Raw genomic sequence first — 24052 nt, forward strand, 5'->3', positions numbered from 1 at the left:
TTTTTTTTTTTTTTTTTGAGAGAGAGAGTCAGAGACAGCATGAGGTGGGGCGGGGGGGGGGGGGGAGGGCGGGGGCAGAGAAGGAGGGAGAGAGTAAGAATCCCAAGCAGGCTCTGGCACTGCCAGTAGTGGAGCCTAATGCGGGGCTCATACCAACCAACTATGAGATCATGACCTGAGCTGAAACCAGAGTTGGACGCTTAACCCACTGACCCACCCAGGTGCCCCTATTTTTCGTTACAGTTCTAAACTCATCATCGGATGTACCACCTATTTTACTTATTTATATACTTATCATCTGTTTCCCTGGAGGAATGTGAGCTCTCCCAGGACTTAGTCATCATCAAATCCTCCGGCCTTTCCTGGACCACCGAGAGACTCTCCATACAATTTACTGAAATAATCCTGAATGACTAATTTTATTCAATCCTGGGTAGTAGGTGATAATGCAAATCTAACAGCTACCCTTTAGTGAGCCATTACTGTGTCCCACGCAATGCTTCCACCTTGTCACATATTTGCACCATCTCTTAAGGGACAGCCACGCCCACGTTACATATGGTGGGGGAAACAGAGGAACCTCCAGGAGGAAGAGGGTGGGGTGTGGGCGCGGTCCAGTGAACCCCTACCGTGATGAAGCCGACAACTGCGCGGTCTAGCTGCAGGTGGTGCCCGGAGAGGTTGAGGTGCAGACTGAGTAGCCCGGCCCCATCGCGGGCCACGTCCAGGCTGAAGGAACATGGACCCCGGCGTGGGGTACGGGCGAGCACTTGCAGGCAGCTCTCAGGAGAGAAGGGCGCGGGCGGGGGCAGCGTGTGCGTGCGGCCGTCGAAGGCGAGCACGTGCGCGGTCCCGGCGAGGGCGCAGCTGCCTCGGCCGTCGGGCAGGCAGCGGCGCACGCCCCCGCGCAGGCCGCACACTCGCCCGCGCCCGCACGGCCGTGGCGCGCACGTCACCACGCCGCCCGGGCGGCAGCGGCAGCGGCGTACGCAGCCTGGCCCCGGGTACCAGACAGCGCCTAGAGCTCGGTAGCGGCCGGCGCGAAAGCAGCCGCACTTGGCCGCAGGCACGCAGGCGGCGCCGCTTAGCAAGAAGCCCGTGTCGCACACGCAGCCCTCACAGCAGCGGCTCCCGCAGGCGCCGCGGCCAGAGCGGCTCTCGCTGCCCGCGCACGTGGCTGGGCAGCACGGGCCGCACAGCTCATAGTGCGAGTGCGGCGGGCACCGTAACGCTGGGGAGACCCGCGGGGGTGCGAGGGCCAGAGCGAAATGAAAGAGATGGAGAGACGCGGGAAAGAAATAGCGGGGGACAGAGAAAGGGGTAGGCCGGGAGAGAGAAACGGACGGGAAGACAGAGACGGAGGGAGGATAGAGGGTGGGGGTGAGTGGAAGAGCAACATGGCGGGGAGAGAGGACGAGGAACGGAAAGTGGGAACACCAGGTAGAGACAGTGAGGCGCAGAAAGGGAGACACAGAGAGACACAGAGGCACGGGAGAGACAGACAGAAAAAGAGACGGACACAAAAGACAGGAAGATCTCGTTAATTAAACTGCTGCCCCATCCAGGTCTAACTCTTCTTCAAGTCCCACCCTTCTTCACCTGGCTCCACCCACCCAGGCCTGAACTTCTTCATTGGTCCTCCCGCGTCCGTTCCTCGGTGTCCCAAATCCCAGCTCTTAGGAGCTTCACCCAGTATGTATGCCAAGCCCCGCACACTCACGACAGAAGTCAGGCGTCCTCCACGGCCGCAGGTGCACATCCAGAGCCTGACAGGCGACAGTGAAGGCGGCCAGGGCTCGGCAGACGATGGGACGGGCTCCGTGGTGGCGGCACACGTCGTCCAGGCAGTTGTCCAGGAATGGGAGCGGGTCCAGCGCAGCGTAGCATGGCCCCAAGGGACCCTCGGCCCCCGCCAGCAGCCCGCAGTACGCGTCTCCAGCGAATCGAGTGCGCGTGGACACTGGACACTGGTTATGGCAGAGGGGCCCGCAGACTGGGCCACAGCCTGGCACTTCTGCCACCTTCCAGATGTCGGGCAACGGCACCGTGGGGCTGCTCGGGCCTCTTTGGGCACAGAGTCCACACAGGTAGGGTCCGTAGGGCCTCGGCAGCGTTACACGTGCCAGGCTGTCCCAATCGTAGGTGAGTGAGAGGCCGAAGTCCGTGTCTACACAGAGCTGGCGGCCTTGGTAGTAGGCACGGAGGCAGTGGCCGTGAAAGAAGGGCAGCGATTCCAGAATTCCGTCCACCTACAAAGGAGGGCATGCAGGCATCAGCAGGGGAAGGATGTAGTGGCTGTCGCAGAAGTTCTTGGAAATGCCAATGAAGGATCAGAGAAGGATCAAGGGGAACATCGGTTAACCAGGGTAGTCATTAGGAATCGCAAGGACATTCAATGGAACATCAGTAGAGGCTAAATGAAGGGTGAGTTAAAGGATCCCACCTTTGGTGGGTGAGTGTGTCAGTGGTAGAGATTAGACGATTAGAGTTAATGAGGGGGTGGAGTCAGAAGGTGAGTCAATGAATTAATGCTGCAGTCTCAGGAAGGCTTAAAGAGTGAGACTCAGTCAAAGACAGGCTCAATTGGGATATTAGAAAGCCCTGAGAATTCAGTGGAGGAATCCATATCAATAGGAAGCTCAATGGGAGAATTGGAATGGCTTGGGAACTCAATGGAAAAATCCACAGAGATGTAAATGGCATTAATGGGCCAGTCGGTGAATCACTAGGAAGGTCAACAAATAGCTCAGTACAGATCTATGGGGTGTGGGGTGAGGTCAAGAGGACAGTAAATAGGGTTAATGGGGCAAATCAATATAACTGTAGTAGGATCAGTGGGGGAGGGGCAATGAATGGGTTCGTGGGATTTTCAGTGGGAGAGAAATGGAGGGTTGGGCGCCTGGGTGGCTCAGTCAGTTAAGCGTGGGACTTCACCTTTGACTCAGATCATGATCTCATGGTTTGTGAATTTGAGCCCTACCTCGGGCTATGTGCAGACAGCTCAGAGCCCAGAGCTTGCTTTGGATTCTGTGTCTCCCCCTCTCTCTCTGCCCCTCGCCAGCTTGCACTCTCTCAAAAATAAATAAACATTAAAAGAAAAAAGAAAGAAAGAAAGAGGGCCAATGGGGAAGTCAAGGCTGAGTCTATGGGTTAAAGGGGAGTCAACTGAGGACTCAGTGGAAGGTTAATGGGAGAATAAGAGGAGACTCAAGGGTAGAAGTCTCAAATAGAAAGTTTGTGGGAAGGGATCAACAGGCAAGTCAATGAATGGGCTACTAGGAAATTGGAGTAGACATCTCTGAGAACCAGTGAGAGAGTTGATAAAGGGGGTATCAGCAGGAAAAGAGCGGTCTACAGGTTACCTGTGGGTAATGGGCATGGTGAGGGACAGTAGGTACTTATGGAGCCTTTGAAAACTCACCCGGATGTGGTTGAGATCTTCTGGACTCAGGTCCAGCCTCAGGCCACAGGCTAAGAGGGTCAGGGCCTTGGCCCAGCCACGTGGCCGCAGCAGTGGGGTCAAATCCAGGCTGAAGGGCTCAAGGTCGGCATGGGCTGTGTCACAGAGACCCGCCAGGCGATAGACACAGGAGCCAGGGAATTCGTAGTGAGCTCCTCCAAATGTGTGGAAGTAGAAGTCTCCAGAGGCAGTGCACACCAGTGGCTTCTCCAGGACAGTGGGACTGGGTGAGGACTGGGCTGACAGGCAGTGGTACCAGCCACTTGTGAAGGCCTTGCAGTGACCATGGCACTTGTCAGGCCAACACTGGGGAAGTTTGCTCACCAGGGCCCCAAGGGTTGGGCAGTGGCAGTGCCAAGTACAGTTGTCTGTCCAGAAAGTACGGCCTTGGTGCAGGAAGCAGGAGCAGTGTGCAGGGGGCATGCACTGGCCGTCCTGCAGCAGGTAGCCAGGCAGACACTGGCAGGTAGGAGCACAGGGGTGGCTACAGTGCTCTGGGGCTGAGGGGTTGGCACACGTGGCTGGACATGCAGACCCACAGGGAACAAAGCGGGAGTTTTCTGGGCACTGGGGACTGGGACTGGGGAGCAATGGTGGGGAAACCATCGGTGGGGCCACAGAGCTAGGGGCAGAGGCCAAGGTGGCTGTGGGGGAGAGAGAAGATCAAGGACCTATGAGTCCCAGAAGTCTGGGTCACCAGTCCCCTCCTTCCCAGGATGCAGGAGTCATGCCCCAATCTCTGACCCCTGAGACTATAGCGCTGGGCACCTTGCAATCGACAGCCTAGGACTCCATCTGTGATGCCACAGACCTCCTCCGTAGGGCAGCTGAAGGGGACACAGGCCACACCTTCCCCTAGGTGGCAGGTACAGGAGGAGGAGCAATTCTTGATGAGGATAGTCTGGCCAGGCTGTGGAGGAAGGGAGAGGCGGTGAAACGTGAGGTGGTATTGAAGAGAAGGTGTAGCCAAAGGTTCTGAGATGAGAGGATCCAAATAAACCTCTAACAAGGGCCCAAGAGGATGCTCACAGGGAAGTACAGGCCATTGTGGAAGCAAGAACAGTGGTCCACAGGGACGCAGTCACCCTTGGCGGGGAAGAATCCATCATCGCACTCGCAGCCCTCAGCGCAGGGAGTGGGGAGCTGTACCACCTCCTGAACACCCGCACAGGCCGCGGGACAGGGGTTCACACACAGGCTGTAGTGGCTGTGCGGGGGGCACCGCATGGCTGTGGAGAGGTGGCTTGTCAGACTCAGGCAAGCCAGGGGCCTGCCCTCCGCTTCCCCTGCACCCTCAGATTGCATCGTTCCCGGAAGACCTCCCCTTAGATTAATCCTAACAGCAGTAACAACCGGCAGTGATTGAACAGTGTCTGCGCACTATGCAGTGTGCTAGCTACTTAAGTGTATCCTAGATATGACTAATGTGGCTTCCCTGCTCTTTGTCTTTTAGGGGGTCTTTCCCCGGCAATCCCAGCCCCTGTTGAAAGGGTTGACCATTACTTGAACCACCAAGTGATCCCACCTCCTATGCTGCTTGTTTGGGTCCATAAGGAACCTGTCAGTGGATTCTAGTGGTGGAGGTCTTTTCTTGGCCTCTCTGCCCTTCTGACAATAATAACCTCCGCTTGCTTTTTGGCAACTATCCATCCTTACTTTCAACATGTGGACTGAGGTGATTCCACATCCAGGTTCCAGGGTTGTGTACAGAACCCCGGGGCTGGCTAATCAGATTATTCTTCCCTCCTCTGGTTCACAATAATTGGACAGGCGAAGCCTTGGGTGGCGAGCCTGGGACTTTAGCTGGGGTCACTGGGAAAAGGATGTTACATTTTTGCAAAGGCACTGAAGCTGGTAGAATTGTCAGCTTGAAGTTGCCAAAGCCTTGTGGCTACCACAAGAGGAAAATCTACTTGAGAATAAAGCTAACAGAGAGAGAATGGAAGGGAAGAAGAAGATGGACTGGGAGAAAAATGGACTTTTCAAATCTGCAGTTGAAAATTCTTAATCTAGCTAAGACTGAAGATAGAAACACCCTCAGTCTTTGCAGTTATATGTGCTCCAAATCATTTATTCTTTCTTCCCTCAGTTTGAGTTAGGATTCTGACATCGCTATTAAGAGTCCTGCTGGATATAGTGGCCACATTGTGTACCCATGACCAGCTGGTTGGGTCAGGGCTGGATAAATGACCCTGACAGACAGAGGTGAGGGTGGCCATTGGTCTGTAAGTTAAGAGCAAGACAAACATTCCCTCCAAGAACATTTGAACCTGGAGGCAGAAAGAGAGAGACACTGACACCAAAATGATAAATTGAGGTGGGGCCAAGAGTCCATGAGGATCATGGAGGATACACGTGGACATAGAAACGTGAAGTTGATGAGAACCTGTTAAGCGAACAAATATTCAGATGCCAGCTAAGTCATTTTCTAGGTGGGTGATACTGATCAAGTTCCTTAACCACCTATGCCTTGGTTTCCCTCATCCATAAAATGTACTTGCCTGATGGGGCTGTTGGGAGAATTGAGGGCTTAGCACCGAACGTGTATTCAGTAAGGTCAGCTGTTCTTTTCATGTTATTACTGGAACTATTTTTACATTATTGTTGGAGAGACACCATAGCATAGGGGTTGAGAGAGAGGATTCTGGAGCCAGGTGGAAAGGCCAGTTCTGCCCCCTACTGGCTGTGAGATCTGGGGGGATTCTCTGTGCCTCAGTGTCCTCAACTACAGGAGGCAGATGATTATCCCATCTCCTAGAACAGTTCTAAGATGGAGTGGGCTGACTTCAAGCACGCAATACAGGTTCTCAGATCTAGTCTTGCATCTGGGTCTCCTGGAGGGCTTGTTAAAACAGGTTGGTGGCTCCCACTCCAGAGTTTCTGGAGGGCAAGACTTTGCATTGTAAACAAGCCCTGAGTATTGCATTGTAAACAAGCCCTGTAAACAAGCTGATGCTGCTGGTCCAGGGATTAGGATTTTAATGAGTGCTCTGTAAACGTTACCTAAGGGATAAAATCAAATCTGTTTTCCCAACCACAGTGTGCATGGGACTCTGTCCTGTTTGGTGCTGTATCCTTAAAATAGGCCGAAACATAGTAGGTCCTCAACTAACACCTGCGTTATGACTGAAGACCAGACCAGTCTCCCGCTTCGGGACCCCACCCCGCGGGGGCGGCTCGTAAAGCCCTCTGGCAGGGGACATACGGCAAAGGCTGGGAGCCCTCCAGGGCCGCATATCCGCACCAGCCGCCTGGCAGGCAGCCACGTAGGCTTGCAGGAAGGCACAGAGCACTTTGTGGTTCCCGCGGGCGCGGCCCACGTCGGCCACGCAGGCCTGGTAGAAGGGCTCCGGCGGCAGGAATGCGTGGCAGGGTGCCAGGGGGCCGCTGGGGTCGCGCAGGAGGTCGCAAGCGCCACGCCACGCTGCACCCGCGTCCTCGGTGGCCGGGAGGCAGCCCGAACCCGGGCAGGGACGCGGCGCGGCGCAGGGCCCGGGCCTTGGCCGCTGCAGGTCATCCGTCGCGTTGCCGTTGAAGTTGCCGCAGAGGCCGCGTGTGAGGCCGCGGTAGGCCGCAGGCAGCTCCACGCTCAGGTGGCAGCAGAGCCCGAAAAGCAGGCGCGGGCCTCCACGCACCGCGAGCACCACAGATGCGCCGCGCGCGAAGGCGCGCACCCTGCCCCCGCTCAGCGCGAAAGGCAGGCAGCGCCGCACGCCGTCCACCTGCGGGCAGGGGTGGGGCAGCCTAGAGTCAGGGGGGAGGTCCGGGTCCGGAAGAACTGGGAGAAGACTAGTGGGGAGGAGTAGTGCGGACAGTGGGTGCGCCAGAACAGGGGAAGAGTGGGCAGGGACTGCTGGAGTGTGAAGAAGGACATGGGGCGAAGGAGAGGGGTCAAGGGGCAGGGCGTTCAAGGCAGTGCTTGGGTGTGGGTATAGTGGGAAGGTGTGGGGGAACCTGGAGAGGGGATGGAGAGTGAGGGGAGGGAGAGTGGTGAAGTGGGCCTGGAGTGCAGGGACAGAGGGGAAATTCCTTACTCAGGGACCGAAGAGAGATCTGAGGGCATCTGTGGACCTGGGGGTTGGGGCAGTAGAGCTGGGGAAGAAGAGGGAGGGGATGTGGGGACAGGAGGAGGAGGAGAGAGGAAGAGGGACCACTTTGGAGAGAAAAAGAGCGGGAAAGCTGGAGAGGAAGGGCAGTGGTGAGGTAGGGGCACCAGAGAGGGGGTTTGGGCAGCCTGGAGCAGGGGTCAGGGAAGGCTAGGTGGGCGTTGGTAAGAGGTAATGGCAGACATGGAGCCTGAGAGGGCGCATGGAGATCCAGGTGGAGGAGGAAAAAAGGCAGAGAGGAGAGGAGAGATGAAGACTGTGGGGTGGGAGAGAGGGACAGGTGGGGTGTAGGTACAGGTGGTAGACAGAGAAAGAGGCGAGGGAAGATGGAGAGACAGCCTGAGCAGCATGGAACAGGGATGTGCAGACCCAGCTACTGAGAGAGGGATTGAAAGGGGAAGGGGCAGAGAGAGGGAGGAAGCAGAGAAGGGAGAAGGAGATTATCGGAAATGAGGTTGTTGGAGAGAGGAGAAAATCGGAAGGCGATACTCAGAGATCCCACTGGGCAGAACAGAGACTGCCAGGCAGCTGAAAGGAGGCGGGTGACAGGGCGGGGGCTCACCGAGATGTATCCCCAGTCCTCGCAGTCTAGGCGGAAGCGGTGGCCATGCGCGCGGAGCAGCACGCGGCAGAGTTTGGGCATCCGTGGACCTGTCTCCAGCACCACCTCGAAGGGCCTCCCACCCCGAAGTCGACCCATGCCGGTGCCTACCAATGAATAGGTGCAGGCGCCCGGGAGGTGGAAGGTGGTGCCGTCGAAGGTGCGATAATAGAGTCCGTCTGTGGCAAAGCAGAGGCCTGGGCCGCCCCGGGCTGCGCGGCAGGGTTTGCAGGCCACCCGGCCGCCAGGGTGACAGCGGCAGCAGCGACCGGTCGCGGTGGGAGGGGGCGGCAGCGGGGCGCCGGGTTCCAAGTAGCGGCCGGAGCTCAGGCAGCCGCACTGAGCAGTGGGCACACAGATAGCGCCACTCAGCACAAAGCCCGTGTCGCATACGCAGCCCTCACGGCAGTGCCCAGCGCGATGGCAGCCGGGTGGTGGCTCCAGCCCCGCACAAGTGACAGAACAAGCCGGAGCGCACAGCGTGTAGTGCGAGTGTGCGGGGCACAGTGGGCCTGCAGAACCAGTAGGAATGGAAGGTTACTTTGCGGCCTGTGGCTGTTGGGACTCTCACTCCCTAACTCTGGGGCTAGGATGGGGTATCTGGGGCCCTGCCGGGGCAAAGCTCTACCTGGGCAGAGCTGCAGGTACCTTCAGATAGCTAAGGATGCAGTGGTTAACCATGCCTCTGATGAGGCATAGCTAATCTGTAGGGCTTGGGACGGATAAGAGCTTAGGGGCTGGACCATGAACAGGTCTGAGTCCCTGAGAGGTAAGAGCTGAAGGGTTGGACCATAATCAGGGCTGAGAAGAGGGAAGGATAAGAGTTGGGGGGCTGGACTTAAATCAGAATACACCTGCCACTTTAGCATGGGCAAAAGTTGAGGGTCTGGTGGGGAGTGGAGGGATGGCTGAAGGCTGGTGCAGTGGGAAGTACAGGGTCTCAGGGATACATTGTGCAGGGAGGAGCTGGCACTCTGGGATGAGCAACAGCCAAGGAGCCACATCTCAGTCAAGAGTAGGGCCAGGTTCCCCAGATGAGCAAAGATCTTAGAGAGAGACGCTAGACTGAATCCCTAGGCACTCACTGCACAGGCTTGAATTCCGCCATTGGAAGACTTGGCCACCCAGCAGCTGGCAAGTTTCACAGTAGAGGCTGAGCATGGGGCAGGGTCCAGTGCCCAGGCATACATCCACCATGCAATCTTGGACATAGGGGCTTGGTGCCAGCATCTCATGGCACAGCTGGAAGGGCCCCAGAGGGTCCAAAAGGATGTCACAAGGGTGGGCAAAGTGGGTTGGGCTGCTGGTGGTTGGCAGAGTGACACAAGATGGTGGCAGTGGAGGCATCTTGTCAGCAGCATCCAGGCACCCAGTCGAGGAATCCACCAAATATCTATGGCCAAAGGCCCAGACCATTGCATCCTCAGGCAGCTTGGTGCCCAGCATGGTTCCAGGCACCTGGAGGTCATTCATGGGGTCCCCATTATAGTCAGCGCACAGCCCCACCACATGGCCCTTATATGCTGCTGGAAGATCCAGTACTACGCGGATCCCAGGGGCATAGGTCACACGCAGGCCAAAGGGACAGCTGACCACAGTGTCCCAGCCATGGCGAAAGATGAGTGTATTGTTGCTCAAAGCCTGGAATGGTAGATTCTGCCAGTCACCATTCACCTGTGCAAAGAGGATATGTCAAGGTGGGACTCTAGGGACCCCGTATCATTACCAAGGATGCCAGTGTCCCTAGGTAAGGGTATAAGAGCAGGGCCCCCAGAAGGTCTTTTTGAAGGACTGTCTACAATGACCACCCCCAACCCAACAAATAAAAGCTTGGGGTGCTGTCCACAATACTGATACTTTTTCCAACAAATACTTGGATGGTGAGAACTGTGGATTCTGGGGTTTGGGGCTATAGTATTCCTGGATCAGATTTGGGGAGATGAAAGCCACAGCTTCTGGAAGTGACACATGTGCAGTGTCTGGCACATGTCTGGTCAATAAATATTTGTTGAGCTAATGCATGGATGAGTGAATGAGGCTCATAGGTCAAGTTAGGCTGTAGAGTCCTAGGGATGCTGGGATTTCTAGGTATGGCAGGGGCTTCAGGATACTATGCGAATGGTTCAGGGAAGGGTGGTCTGTCCATAGCATATATAAATGTTGAGGCTGCTGTCCATGGTCTAACCATATTTGCCCACAGCATCTGGGGCTGGGGGTATAAGAATTTGGGATGAGGGTTTGTAAGCTTTTGGAGTTGGGGATTTGGAATTCCTGGATTGGGTTTAGGGGGTGCCCAGGACTGGGGCTAGAGTTGGGTCTAAAGTTCAGTTAACACATGTAACTTAGAATAGTGCCTGGATGGGGCGCCTGGGTGGCGCAGTTGGTTCAGCGTCCGACTTCAGCCAGGTCACGATCTCGCAGTCCGTGAGTTCAAGCCCCGCGTCAGGCTCTGGGCTGATGGCTCAGAGCCTGGAGCCTGTTTCCGATTCTGTGTCTCCCTCTCTCTCTGCCCCTCCCCCGTTCATGCTCTGTCTCTGTCCCAAAAATAAATAAACGTTGAAAAAAAATTTTTTTTAGAATAGTGCCTGGAACACGGTAGGTATTCAGTAAGTGATTGTTGAATGAATGAATGAGTCAATGAATGAATGAATGAATGGGATTCTTGGGTCAGGACTGGAGTTTCAAGATCCCAGAATCAGGACTGAAAGCTCTGGTGTACTGGGGCTCACAATGAAGGTTCCAGAATTCTTGAGTCAAGGCTAGGAGTTTTTGTTCCAAGACAATCCAGGCCAGGAGTATTTGTCTTAAACACTTAGGTTGAACTATATGAAATTGCCACATTTGTAGGAAAAAACACCATATATTGGCAGCTTCGTGTCCAATTTTCATAACTACATGTGCAGGACAGTGACGTGTGGTAGTTAAGTGTCCTTTGACTTCAGAGCCATGTCGTCTGGGCTCAAATCTTGGCTCCTGGTTTGTTTAACTGTCTCACTTTGGCAATTTGTTTAACTTCTCTGTAAAATGAGAGAAATAATATGCACTGGAAAGAATTGTTGTAAGGATCAAGTTAAGATTTGTAATTGTGCCTGGCACGTGTTGGGGTAGGCCGTGTTCCTTGGGGCAGCAGAGAGGTCTTAGGGTCTGGGATTAAGGTCCCTTGGGGCCACCCATAAAGCCGTAGTCAGGGCTAGGCCCCTGGTCCCAAGAAAAGCATAAAACCTGGTCCTCACTCACATGCATTCAGGGGCCAGGCAAATAACTAAATGAGTAAAGTGGAGAGGGTGGGATGTGCTGGGGACTGTGACAAACTAGAGAGAAAGTATGTGCCCCTCGCTAGAGAGGGAAGTCCCAAACATACGTGTCCATGAGAATAGGTGACTAGTTGCCAGGGCTTCTAGTTTCTCAAGAGATACCATAAGTCCAGCCTTCTTTATTTAAAAATGGTAATTCAGTAAGAAATTTAAAATATGGCCAAGGCAAACTGCAGAGAGAAAGTTACTGACAGCCTCTGGGTTCTGTCCTCTGTGGTCGGTGAATACTCACCCCCATAGCCCCACAGCTCCTCTCCCAGTGTCCCTATCTTTATTTGTCTTTCCTACCTTGATGAGAAAATTTGTCATGTTGAAGTGGTGTCAGAGTCATTGGGAACTTGGAATTACATTTCACAAATGAGTAGTTGAGGTCATGTATTTTTTTGATGATTTACAGAGACAGCATAAGAGACCCTGGAGCCCAAAATGCCAAGGTTTAAATACTAACTCTCGTATTTATAAGCTGTGTGACCTTGGGCCAATGGCCTCACCTCTCTGGGGCAGTTTCTTCATCTGGAAAATGGTAATGCCTATTGTATCTACCTTAAAAGGACTCTTGTGCATTATGTGTTATTTCATTGGCACCTAGCGCGTGGGCCTCCCGAGTGGCCTTTCCAACAGCACCAAAACTTCTTTTCCTGGGGAAATTATGGAGGACTGGGAAAGGGGGTTCTGGACTGATGGTTTGCTCCTAAAGTGTTAAGGCTTGAGTTCTAATTTGGGGGTTAGTTTTGAGGGGGTTAAAGTTAGGTGACTGGGTCAGAGATCATGGGGCAAGAGGGAGGAGGTGCAAGATACTGGATTTAAGGTCCAATGTCACAGGACAAAAACTCAAGGTATGACCCTAGGGTGAGGTTAGGGGGATCTTGGGATCAGGTTTGGGAGTCTTGAGATGAGGACTCTGGGTCAGAGGACATAAGGTGAATGTGTGGGCAGGGCTGGGGTTTTCTCACCAGGACACGACCGGGTTCCTTGGGGTCCAGCCTCAGATGGAATCCAGACACGTGTACTTCGAGGCTATTCGGGACGCCATCAGGACTGGTGCCCAGGAGCACATGGAAGTCAGCGAGCTCCTGTGGCGCTGAAGAACTGAGGCCGCTCAGCAGGTACACGCAAGAGCCAGGGAAGCGAAAACGGCGCCCATCAAAGGTGATGTAGTGGCCTCTGCCAGCCACCACGCATGTGGCCATGCTCGAGGGCACACACATACGCAGGTTGTGTGACAGAACACAGCGCTCATGTGGCCTGCACCCCGTCTCAGTGCAGATCACGCTCCCTCCTAAGGCTGGGCAGAGGCAGCGGCGGCGAGTGCAGCCCACACCCTCCCATAAAGCCTCGCCTGGTGCCAGCAGACGTCCCTGGTGCACGCAGCCACAGCCACCAGGCCCTGGGCGCCGGAGGACACAGGCTGGGCCGCTGCGAACATAGCCAGCATTGCAGGTGCACGTCTCCCCGCAGGGCAGCGGGCAGGAGGCTCCCAAGGGCCCCAAGCATGTCTCTGGGCAGGAGGAGCCACATAACTCATAATGGCTGTTTTGGGGGCACTCGATAGCTGGGGGGAGAAGGGGAGAAAGATGGAGGGGGAAGGAGTGTTTACATCAGGACCTCCCAGTCTGGTTCCAGAGACCTAAGTATTTAGCCATCCCTAGAATGGAGATGTTCCCGCCTTCATTTTCCAAGAGTCGTGCCCAGGATCCTGGGGGTCCTCATCCCCTAGAATGGAGGCTTTCCAGCAATCTCCATCTCACAGAGTAAAGAAGTTTCTATCATCAGAAACCAGAAGTCCTCTTTCAGAACCTTAAAAGTCTGGCCCTGGGACACAGAACTCTCACCCCAGACCCTGGAGTCCTCCTTTCCTAGAGGACTTTTCCATACACCAAATCCAGGAATCTTGCCTTTTAGAATTAACTAATTCTGGATCCCAGGGCCTGGAAGCCTTCACCCTCAGGACCCAAAGAATCCTGACCCCAAGACCTAGGGGTTCCAGCCCCCAGAAACAAGAAATCCCACCACTGGGTGGAGGAGTCTCCATCCCCAGACCCAAGGAACCCTGCCTCCCGAGCCCCTGGAGTCCCATCCCAGGGACCCTGCAGCCTTGTCCTAGGAATCAACTCCAGCCAGCATCAGGGAGTGCCACCCCTAAGTCCCAGAATCCCCTTCCCTAGTAGCCCATAGCCTTTTGCATCTAAGGGTCACTCACGGCAGCCAGTCTGGGATCTCCAGGAGTTGATGCTGACACCTAGGCGCTGACACGCATGTGCATAGACCTGGAGCATCAAGCAAAGAGTAGGTCGGTTGTTGGAGAAGGGGCAGATCCAAGCACTGCAGCTGATCTCGAAGGGTGCAGGCCTCAGCACATGGTGGCAATGGCTAAAGGGCCCGTTCAGAGCTGTCAGGATGGCACAGGGCCCCGGGGTCTTCGGTGGGGACGATGGCTTGGTGCAGGGAGCAGCCCAGAGGGAGTGGCACGGGTCATCAGGCGGCTGCAGGGTCCAAGTGCGCAAGAAGGCGCGCAGGTCTGGACCGCCCACATCATCGATTGGGTCACTGTTGAAGTTGCCGCACAAGCCCACCACGTGTGCCCGGTAGCCGTCGGTTACTTGCAGAGACAGGGCGTGCTGCCAGTCGTACACTAGGCGCAGTGCGGGTGGCTCTTGCTCCAGACCTGCCTCTGCCCATAGTTCTGAGCTACGGAAATACAACCGCAGCCTCCCGTGGAGCAGCGTCACTGGCAGCCTAAGCCGCTGCTGGTTCACCTGCAGGGGTGACCCAAGAGCAGGAATCACCAGAGAAAGGGTACATTCCTAAGCATTTAAGGTGGGGTGAGGGATGAAAGCTGAGGGGGTTGGGTGTTGGGATACCGAGGGAGTGGGGGTCTGGGAGCTGTAAGGAGGAAATGAGTTAACATATGAAAAGAACTTGGAACAGAGTCCACCTCATGGTTAAGTGTCATATGAGGAGGATTTGCTATGTTTGATGTCCCCTTACCCTGGCATCTGGAACCTCCAAATTCTGTGAGCTTTGGACATAGCCTAGGACCACATGTAGCCACTGGCATGTCTGCAATTTCTCCTCAGGGAACGTTTGGAGGCATTGTTCTTAGGCTTTGTTCTGGCTGGAATGTCACTCGATGCACTAACCAGGAGTCTTGTTTCCAATACCCAGATGTGACCTCGTGCAAAACTCAGAAGCCTTCCTTTCAGGAATCTTGATAAGTAATTCCACTTCAGTTAATAGGAGAGCCTTCATCCGGGACCCCAGTGTCTTTCCCCCAATTACCAAGAGCCTTCACCGAGAGCTTCCAGGTCATGTGGATTGGACTTCCATTTTTTGTGTCAGTCCACCAAGAAGGTTACCAACCCACCTTTTACTCTCACTCACTGCCTCCACCCTGGTCCAACCATCATCTCCTACCTGGACAATTTCAGCAACCTCCTCACTGGTCTCTCAGTGCATTCTGAACAAGCCCCATAGTCTGGTCTCCACAAGGAAGCCACAGGGATCCTGTTAACACCCAAGTGGTATTTCATCCCTCGTCTGCACACAACCTTCCCTTGGCTTCCACCTTACACAGAATAAAAGACAAAGTTGTTGCAATCTGCCCCCCATGGTCTCTCGCTCTCCTCTGTACCACAATCCCTCCCTCTGCTTCAGCCTGGACTTCTTGCTGTTCCTCTAACGTGCCTGTCAGATTCTCACCTTAGGCATTTGCTGTTCCCTCTGCCTAGAATTCTCTCAGATACACACATGGCTCTCTCCCTCACCTCTTTTAAGACTTGGCTCAAGTTTCATCTTCTCAGGGAGGCCCTCCTACTTAAGACTATACTCTCAGACATCCTGATGCCACTTTTCTGCTCCATGTTTTCCTCCTTAGCATGTATCACCTGCTAAAATACTACATAATTAACTTATATTTATTACTGATATCTCTCTGCTAGAATATAAGTACCATGAGAACAAGGATTTTTGTCTGTCTTGGTCACTGATATGTCCTCAGTGCCTTAAACAAGGTCTGGTACATAATAATAAAACATTCCAGGGTGCCAGGGTGACTCAGTCCATTAAGTGTCTAATTCTTGATTTTGGCTCAGGTTGTGATCTCATGTTTCATGATGAGCCCTGTGTTGGGCTCTGCGCTGACAACACAGAGACTGCTTAGGATTCTCTCTCTCTGCCCCTCCCCTGCATGTGATCTCTCTCTCTCTCTCTCTCTCTCTCTCTCTCTCTCTCTCTCAAAATAAATAAACATTAAAAAAATTCCTTAATTGATGAAGAAACTCAGGAGTGTCAGGTACTTGGGAGATGGGGGCTTATTTGATGACAGTGTAAATCTGAGGTCCTGAGAATTTGAAGGTACTGGATACCTAGGTTGGGGTGCTGGATTCTGGAGAGCCATAAGAGCACTTGGGGAACTCCTGACTCCTGAGTGACAGGGTGGGCTCCCAAGTGGCATGTGGAGGGGAGTATGGAGCATCATGGCTCATGCATCAGGTCCTAGCATCATATACTTCTGAGCTTTCCATACCTATTTTTTTAACGTTTTTAAAAAAGATTTATTTATTTATTTATTTATTTATTTATTTATTTATTTATTTATGAAAGAGAGAGAGAGAGAGAAAGCATGAGTGGAGGAGGGACAGAGACAGAGAGGGAGAGAGCCTCCCAAACAGCAGGCTCCACACTATCAGTACAGAGCCTGATGTGGGGCTTGAACCCACAAACTGTGAGATCATGACCTGAGCCAAAGTCAGACACTCGACAAACCAACCGACCGAGCCATCTAGGCGCCCCACATTAGCCTATTTGATCCATACCACAGTCTGATGACTTAGGTCTTTGTATCATCCTGATTTCACAGATGAAGAAACTAAGGCTCAGAGAGGTTAAATAACTTGCCTAAGGTCATTCAGATAACAAGTGGTCAACCTGGGATTTGAACTCAGGCCATCAGGTTTCTAGATCACATTCTTTCTAACATGGTACTGAGGAGTGACTCAGTATGTCCATAACCTCATAGGTTTGCTCTCTCTAGCAATCCTGATTAAATGTAGTCTAGTCTCCACAACCTTCCAATCAGAGCAATGCCTTCAAACCTTTCCCGAGGAGAAACTGTGGACATGCCACTGTCCATACCTGCATGTGGTCCTAGGATATGTCCAAAGCCCAGGGGACTTAGAGGTTCCAGTTGTGTCAGGAGACAATAAACATAGCAAACCCACCTCATATGACACTTACCATGAGGTAGACTCTGTTCCAAGTGCCTTTCATATGTTAACTTATTCCTGCTTCATAGGAACCTGTTAAGGTAGGGCTAGAGATCCATTATCCCTTATCCACAATCCCCAAGTGCAAAAGCGGCCTGAAGACTGAAAGATGTTTCGTGTGTTTGATGTTAAAATGTAATTGGCACCAAAAGCTCACCTGAACTCATGACATGGCCACTTATGGTCTTAATTTATCCCAGTTAGTGTGAATATTCGGATATTTCACTGCAGAGATACTAATGTTTGTAATTATGTGACATCCATTGGGATTATCATATAACATATGGCATTTGCACGGTATGACCATTTGAAATTTCAAAATCTGAAATGCACCTGGCCCCAAGCCTTTTGGATAAGGGACTGTGGACCTATATAATTGCCTCCACTGTAGAGTTGACAAAAATGAGGGACAGACAAGGATACAGTTTCCCAGGATCCCACACATAATTATTCTTACCCGGACAAAGCCGAACTCATGTTTGACAGCAGTGATGGTGATGCCAAAAGCGCGCATTGTGACAAAGCGCACGGGCTGCCTCCCTCCAGAGCAGGCAATCCACAGCTGGAAGGCAGGGAGGCCACTGGGTAGGGCCTGAGGGCAATGGCTCAGGATGTAGGTACATCCCCCAGGCACAGGGAAAGAGTAGCCATCAAAAGTGTAGATGTATGGTAGCCCGGAAGCCCAGCAGGTACCCCCTGGGACGCCCCCCTGCCTCTTACTAGAGACACCCACTGTCTCTGATTTGGTCTGAGATGCCATTTTGGACCCAGACACAGTTTCAAGTTCTTGTTTTGCCATAGTCACAGCCTCTAAGCCTGGTTCAGTCCCTGCTACCACCTTGAGCCCCAACTTGGCCACTGAGACAGTTTCTGACCTAGACCCAGACACTGTCTTGGGTTTGGACTCTGGTTCAGCTATGGGCATTGGCAGGGGTAAAGGTACAGGTGCTGATAAAGCCACAGTCAGGGTTTCAGGAATTGGTTCTTTTACAGACAGAAGTCCAGGTTCTGGTTCAACCAAAGCTATAGATTCAGGCTGAGGTTCATTCAAAACCCCTTGTGCAAACCCTGAATAAGCCATGGTCACTGCTACAAGTCCTGGTTCTGCTTCAGGTGTGCTTTCTGATCCTGGTTTGGCCACTGCCATGGTTTTAGAGCTGGAGATGGACGCTGTTTCGAGGTCCTTCAGAGATATTGTCTTGGAACTGAACACGATGTCAGACCCAAATGTGGTCTTTGTGCTGGCCACACACTCAGGTTTGTGCTTTACAAGATGACATGTGGTCCCATCGGAGCATGCGTGGTCCTTACAGGATCCTGGGAACCGGAGTGGCATCATCAGGGAAGACTCTATGAGGGGATAGGATTCTGTGGGAAGGTTCAGATCTTCTTCACTCAGAATATCTGGGGATGAGATGATATGAAATGATGCAACAGAACTGGATCCTGGCATTTGGCCTCATCCCTTTCCTGCCTCTATGCTCTAGGCCTCCAGGGTTCCTGGAATTGGAGACTCAACATTAATAAGCTATCAGGGTTCCAAATCTAAAATGAAGTGGGCCTATATCAGCAGAAAGAGAAGGGTGGGGCGGAAGGACAATACAGAAATGGCCAACACAACGTGGGCACAGAACAGAGCTGTGATGAGCTGGAGAGCACACACTCCCTCAAAAGACACCACATTAATTATTTAAAAGTCTATGTGCCAGTAAATCTAAACATATCTGTGGGTCGATTTTGGCCAGTGAGGACTTCCAGCCTGCCACGTCTAGCAGCCTTAAGAATTGTGTGTGTGTACAGCGAAGGAAACAATCAGCAAAACTAAAAGGCAACCGATAGAATGGGAGAAGATATTTGCAAATGACATATCAGATAAATGGTTAGTATCCAGAATCTATACAGAACTTATCAAACTGAACACCCAAAACACAAATAACCCAGTGAAGAAATGGGCAAAAGACATGAATAGACACTTCTCCAAAGAAGACGTCCAGATGGCCAACCGACACATGAAAAAATGCTCAGCATCACTCGTTATCAGGAAAATACAAATCAAAATCACAATAAGCTATCACCTCACACCTGTCAGAATGGCTCACATTAACAACTCAGGCAACAACAGATGTTGGGGAGGATGCGGAGAAAAGAGGATCTCTTTTGCACAGCCGGTGGGAATACAAACTGGTGCAGCCACTCTGGAAAACAGTATGGAAGTTTCTCAAAAAATTAAAAATAGAGGGGTGCCTGGGTGTCTCAGCTGGTTAAGCATCTGACTTCAGCTCAGGTCATGATCTCACGGTTCATGGGTTTGAGCCCCACATCAGGCTCTGTGCTGACAGCTCAGAGCCTGGAGCCTGCTTTGGTTTCTGTGTCCCCCCCTCTCTCTACCCCTCCCTTGCTTATGCTCTGTCTCTCTCTCAAATATAAACATTAAAAAAATAAGTCATTAAAAAATTAAAAATAGAACTAACCCTACAACCCAGCAATTGTACTACTAGGTATTTATCCAAGGGATACAGGTATGCTGTTTCAAAGTATGGAAAGAGCCCAAATGTCCATTGATGGATGAATGGATAAAGAAGATGTGGTGTATATATACACAATGGAGTATTGCTCGGCAATCAAAAAGAATGAAATCTTGCCATTTGCAACCATGTGGATGGAACTAGAGAGTATTATGCTAAGCGAAGTTAGTCAGAGAAAGACAAATATCATATGACTTCACTCATATGAAGACTTCAAGATACAAAACAGATGAACATAAGGGAAGGGAAGCAAAAATAATACAAAAACAGGGAGGGGAACAAAACATAAGAAACTCTTAAATACAGAGAACAAACAGGGTTACTGGAGGGGTTGTGGCAGGGGGGAATGGGCTAAATGGGTAAGGGGCATTAAGGAATTTACTCCTGAAATCATTGTTGCAGTATATGCTAACTAACTTGGATGTAAATTAAAAAAATAAATTAAATAAAAAATTTAAAAACCTATTCATTTAAACAACAACAAAAGAATTGTGTGTGTGTGTGTGTGTGTGTGTGTGTGCGCGTGCGTGCGCATGTATGCTCTGTGAGGATATAGTCACTCCATCACCCTATTTCCCAGGAAGGGGAGTTATTTTTTCATAGCTATTGATGCATGAAGCTAGATATATACAAAGTGAACTTTTAAGAAATAACTTTGTTCTGAGGGGTTTGCATATTTCCCATTCAAACAGAATACAGAGTTTTGGAATGGATTAGAATATGAACTAAAGTAACAGCTCCCTAGGGTAGGAATATTTCTATGTTGTACACTGTTGCATCTCCAGCACCTAGAACAGGTCTAGCCTAAAGTAAATCTAAAAAAAAAATGTGGAAAATTAATAATAGCAAACATTTATGCATGCCAGGCACTCTTCCATTGACTCATTAAAAAATACTTTTTTTTAACACTTACTCATTTTTGACAGGAACAGAGCATGAGCGGGGAGGGGCAGAGAGAGAGGGAGACACAGAATCCGAAACAGGCCCCAGGCTCTGAGCTGTCAGCACAGAGCCCATCGTGGGGCTGGAACTGCGAGATCATGACCCGAGCCGTGAGGTCATGACCTGAGCCAAAGTAGATCGCTCAACTGACTGAGCCACCCAGGCACCCCAATTAACTCATTTTTTTTAATGCCACAACAACCTTATGAAGGTGTTGGTATTATTATCCACAGTTAATAGAGGAGAAAATCGAGGTTCAGAGAGGTGACCTGACTTGCCCAAGATCACACAGCTTGTAGTAGGATTTGAATCCAGACCTTTTGGCTCCAAAATCCAACTCTGAGCCAATTTTAATAAGTGATTTGAAGTCCACATTTCATTTCTAAGAAACTCCAGTCTCTCTTTGACTATCCTCTCTCTTTTCTCTCACCTCCCTGGTCCCCCACTGTTTTTCCAGACTGGGAGAGATTGAGGGGGGAGCTCCCTAATTCCAGGGAGCAAAAATTGATCAGACTGTATACTTAAAATTGTACAATTAATTGTGTATCTTAGAACCTACTTAAAATAAAAAAGCATTGAACTCAAGGAACTAATGGGTGGCAGAGGAAAAGAATAAGTAAGTATATGGAAAGTGGTATGACTTGTGAAAGAAATCAGGGAATGGCTAGAGTTTGTAAGGGATGAGAAATTACGATTTTAAATTGAGCAATTTGAGCTCAATAAGAAGGTGGCATTTGAGCAAAGACCTGAAGGAGGTGAGGGAACTATCATAAAGACATCATGGGGACAGTCAGTGTAGAGGCCCTGGAGGAGGGAGAAGAAAGTAAGGTGGCTAGTATGGCTGGAATGGAGTGAGGGAAGGGCAAGAGTGAGAAGAGATGAGATCAGAAAGGTAATGAAAGCAGATTGTATGGGACCACATAAAACACTGTAAGGACTTTGCTTTTGCTGGGTATAATAATAATTGCGTGGAAAGATTCTGAGTAGAGGAGGGAGTGATTTGCATTTAAAACCTGCCTCTCTGGCTGCTATGTCAGCAATTGAAGGTAGTGTTATGATTTTCTCCGCCCCTGATATCCTGGAATCCCGTCTGCTCACCTTCCGATTGTCTTGGGCGCGAGCGCTGCTCAGTTACGCTTGGCTGCCGCGAGGCTTGGGTCCCGAAGCCAGCGCCCGGGGCGGTGCCGAAGCTAAGCACGCCCACGGGCGTCCCGCGAGTCTCCAGGAAGTGCACTACTCCTTGCCCAGGCCCATATGCCACCTCAGTCCAGGCGAAACCCTGAGTGGGGGCCTGGCTTTGACCAGAAAGCTGCCCGTGAGGCGGCTCGGGGCCGCCGGGGATGAGGCGCCAGTGCAGGTTGGGCAGCGGCTGCCGATCTAGGAGCACCAGGGTGGGCTCACGCGCCACGAGCACCGCCACGTTGGAAAAGCCCGGCTGCGCGGTGAGCGCGAAGCTGCGGCTGAACGCGTCCACCGGGGGCAAGAGAGCGAAAAAGGGATTGTATGCGACGCCCCCGCGGGCCGCAGCCGCAGCCAGGAAAAGCACCTGCAGGCGGGCGGAGGAGCGCAGCACCAGGGGGCGCACTGGGTCCACCGCGAAGTGCAGCACGGCTCCAAGGCCCAGAGCCCGCGCCCCTTTGGCACCGCCCCCCCAGAAGTTCAGGCTGCCCAAACTGTCAGCAGCCACGTACACATGATCTCTGGGTCCCGGAGCCGCGGGCGCGAAGGGGGGCACGGCGTAGACGCGGCCCCAGTAATCCTGGGGCAGCAGTTGTTCGGACACGTGGCCACAGGCCTTATCTCTCGCTTGCAGGCAACTGTGGCCAGCCAGCAGCGCGACGGGATGCGTGGCCACGACGCGGGTGCCTGACAGGTCACCTGCGCTCTGCACCTGCAGCGCCTGGAAGGGCTCAAGATGTACGAGGAGGGGCCGGCTGGCAGCATGCTCGACGCCATCCAGCAGGATGGGCACGGGAGGCGTGAGGCGCAGGCGCGTGGGCCTAGCGCCGGCTACCACCGCAAACTCCTTGTGCCGGTCGTGGGGCTGCAGCGACGGCGTCACCACCACGTAGCGAGTACCCAGCAGGCGGCGCGGAAGCGCTAGTGCCGTGTCTAGGGAGGCGCGTCCACGTGCGTTCACCACTGTCACTCCCACCGGCCGCGACGCTGCTAAGCGCACCGCTCCGCCCGCTTCCCGCCGCGAGCCCTGCAGTTCCACGGCGCCCGGGAGCCGCACCAATGCAGTGACGCCTGGCAGCAGGCTCAGCGCGCGCCGAAAGGGCGGTCCCCCCACCGGGTACGCCCTCACTTGCACAGCCGTCGGGGGCCCCTTCGGGGGTGGCGACACGTACAGCCGGAAGTTGGGCTTGTCGGCGCCCCCATTCTCCAAGAAAGCCGTGATGAAGTAACGGCCCTGGAAATCCACAACTGCAGCCGTTGAGCCTGAGAGTAAAGGAGGGAGTCAGCACAATCTGTTGGATTTGGCCGCCAAATACATCAGGTTCTAATCCTGACTGCCACTCACTAGCCATGTCAACTTGGGCAAGGTACCTGACCTCTTTGGGCCTTAATTTCTTCATTTGTAAAAGGAGGTCTTGGCAGAGCTATGAAAATATTGGATGAGATAATATATGTAAAGGCCATGGAACAATATCCGGTAAATATTAACTTAAAGTAATGTTGCTTCCTTTGAACTATCTGTCGCAGAAAGGTCTGCTCAGCCCCCTTCCCACAACTGGTTCGGCCAATTCCCTGCCACAGAGTCTACCGAAATAGTCCCTGGTTTCAGCTGGCCAGGGCCCACGAAGCTCCACCATGGTCAATCTTCTGTTAACAGAACCATGTCAGGCAGCCCCAAACCCCAGCCAGCACAGCCAGTCCCCTGCTGCAGATCCAGACCAGCTCACCAGTTTTCTGCATCCCTCATGGATCACTTACCCCACAGGAAACCCAGGGCACCAAGGCACAGAAGGGCAGGTGTGAGGGCATCCATGGCTGGGGAGGGGGATGGACAGATATGAGTCAGTCGGTTCAGTCTCTCCTGCCAGTCTGCCTCCAAACCCTTGCACTGCAGCAGCAGAAGAGGGTACAAGGGGAATCCCAGAGAAGGGCTCAGGCTTCAGAGCCCAGGATAAAAAGGCAAGGCTGGAGGTCTCACCTGCAGGAGCTGGACTGAGGCCACAGTGTGGGGACATTTATAGTCCCAGATGCCTGGGCCTGGCCCTCAGCATCCTCCCTGGGTCAACACCCGGATGTCCCCATCAGTACTGGCTCCGTTCTGACTTGGTGCCATCGATTGTAATGAGGTCTAATTATGTGGGTGGGAGCGGGGAGAAGGGGCAGATGGAGGAATAGAGGGGGAGGGACAGAGAAAAAAGGGGAGGGACAGATATGGGGAGGTGAATTAGGAAATCAAAGTGGGCAGAGCAAGAATACCATGGCTTCCAAGAAAAGAGGGACAGGACTCCTGAGCCTGCCAAGGACAGAGAGGCTTCAGGCTTGAACTTTTGGGGTCCTGGGAAGGAGGGGGCAGGAGCCTGGACTCCTAGATTCTGAGGAAGAAGGGGAATAGACACTAGACTTCTGTGTCTGAGGGAGGAGGGGACCAGGGACCTGAACTCCTAGGTGGCAGAAGTGGCAGAGAAAGTGACAGAGGGAAGAGAGGACACCATGTGCTGGATATAGAGGTCTGGAGGATAGGGGGTGGAGCTCCCCAAGGGAAGACAATGGCTTCCACGTGACTCCCCTCCTTCCAGAACGTCCTGAGCTGGAGGACAATGCAGTTGCACCCTCCATGGAGGATCTGGGAGGACGGACAAGGCTAGAACTCCAGACAAGGAA

The 24052-nt window shown here is 52.7% G+C and overlaps 3 protein-coding genes across 3 annotated transcripts in view; all 3 read right to left on the reverse strand.

Annotated features, from left to right (window-relative positions):
* The window catches only part of LOC121011342 (IgGFc-binding protein-like), a 9991-nt gene extending 8358 nt beyond the window's left edge, over nt 1-1633 (reverse strand). The window contains exons 1-2 of the mRNA XM_040445610.1: nt 1600-1633; nt 630-1231 (exon numbers count right to left, since the gene is read on the reverse strand). Coding sequence (XP_040301544.1) covers nt 630-1231; nt 1600-1633 — 636 coding nt within the window. The remainder of the gene's footprint in view (nt 1-629; nt 1232-1599) is intronic.
* Nucleotides 1543-8848, reverse strand: LOC121011343 (IgGFc-binding protein-like). The gene is made up of 7 exons (XM_040445611.1): nt 8816-8848; nt 8129-8506; nt 6666-7182; nt 4490-4689; nt 4229-4370; nt 3422-4104; nt 1543-2249 (listed from the first exon to the last, which is right to left on the reverse strand). Exons 1-7 carry the CDS (start codon nt 8846-8848, stop codon nt 1686-1688), a joined length of 2517 nt encoding a protein of 838 aa, XP_040301545.1. The 3' UTR covers nt 1543-1685.
* LOC121011345 (IgGFc-binding protein-like) lies at nt 8678-22743 on the reverse strand. Its single transcript, XM_040445612.1, has 6 exons — nt 22737-22743; nt 21311-22654; nt 17203-18149; nt 13682-14237; nt 12435-13033; nt 8678-9841 (listed from the first exon to the last, which is right to left on the reverse strand). Exons 1-6 carry the CDS (start codon nt 22741-22743, stop codon nt 9215-9217), a joined length of 4080 nt encoding a protein of 1359 aa, XP_040301546.1. The 3' UTR covers nt 8678-9214.
* Between the last annotated feature and the right edge of the window lie 1309 nt (nt 22744-24052).

The sequence above is a fragment of the Herpailurus yagouaroundi genome, unplaced genomic scaffold (assembly GCF_014898765.1).
Source record: "Herpailurus yagouaroundi ecotype Mexico unplaced genomic scaffold, PumYag 194, whole genome shotgun sequence".
Taxonomy (NCBI): Eukaryota; Metazoa; Chordata; class Mammalia; order Carnivora; family Felidae; genus Herpailurus; species Herpailurus yagouaroundi.

Bases quoted from the DNA above. Each gene is read 5' to 3' on its own strand.
- LOC121011343 (XM_040445611.1), bottom strand. From the start codon at position 8,848: ATGGTTAACCACTGCATCCTTAGCTATCTGAAG. The intron at 8,507-8,815 runs GTACCTGCAGCT...CCCACTGCTCAG, and splicing joins GCATCCTTAGCTATCTGAAG to TGCGGCTGCCTGAGCTCCGG. The intron at 4,371-4,489 runs GTGAGCATCCTC...CTTCCTCCACAG, and splicing joins ACAATGGCCTGTACTTCCCT to CCTGGCCAGACTATCCTCAT.
- LOC121011345 (XM_040445612.1), bottom strand. The intron at 14,238-17,202 runs GTAAGAATAATT...TCACCCCTGCAG, and splicing joins ATGAGTTCGGCTTTGTCCGG to GTGAACCAGCAGCGGCTTAG. The intron at 9,842-12,434 runs GTGAGAAAACCC...CTCTTTGCACAG, and splicing joins AGGAACCCGGTCGTGTCCTG to GTGAATGGTGACTGGCAGAA.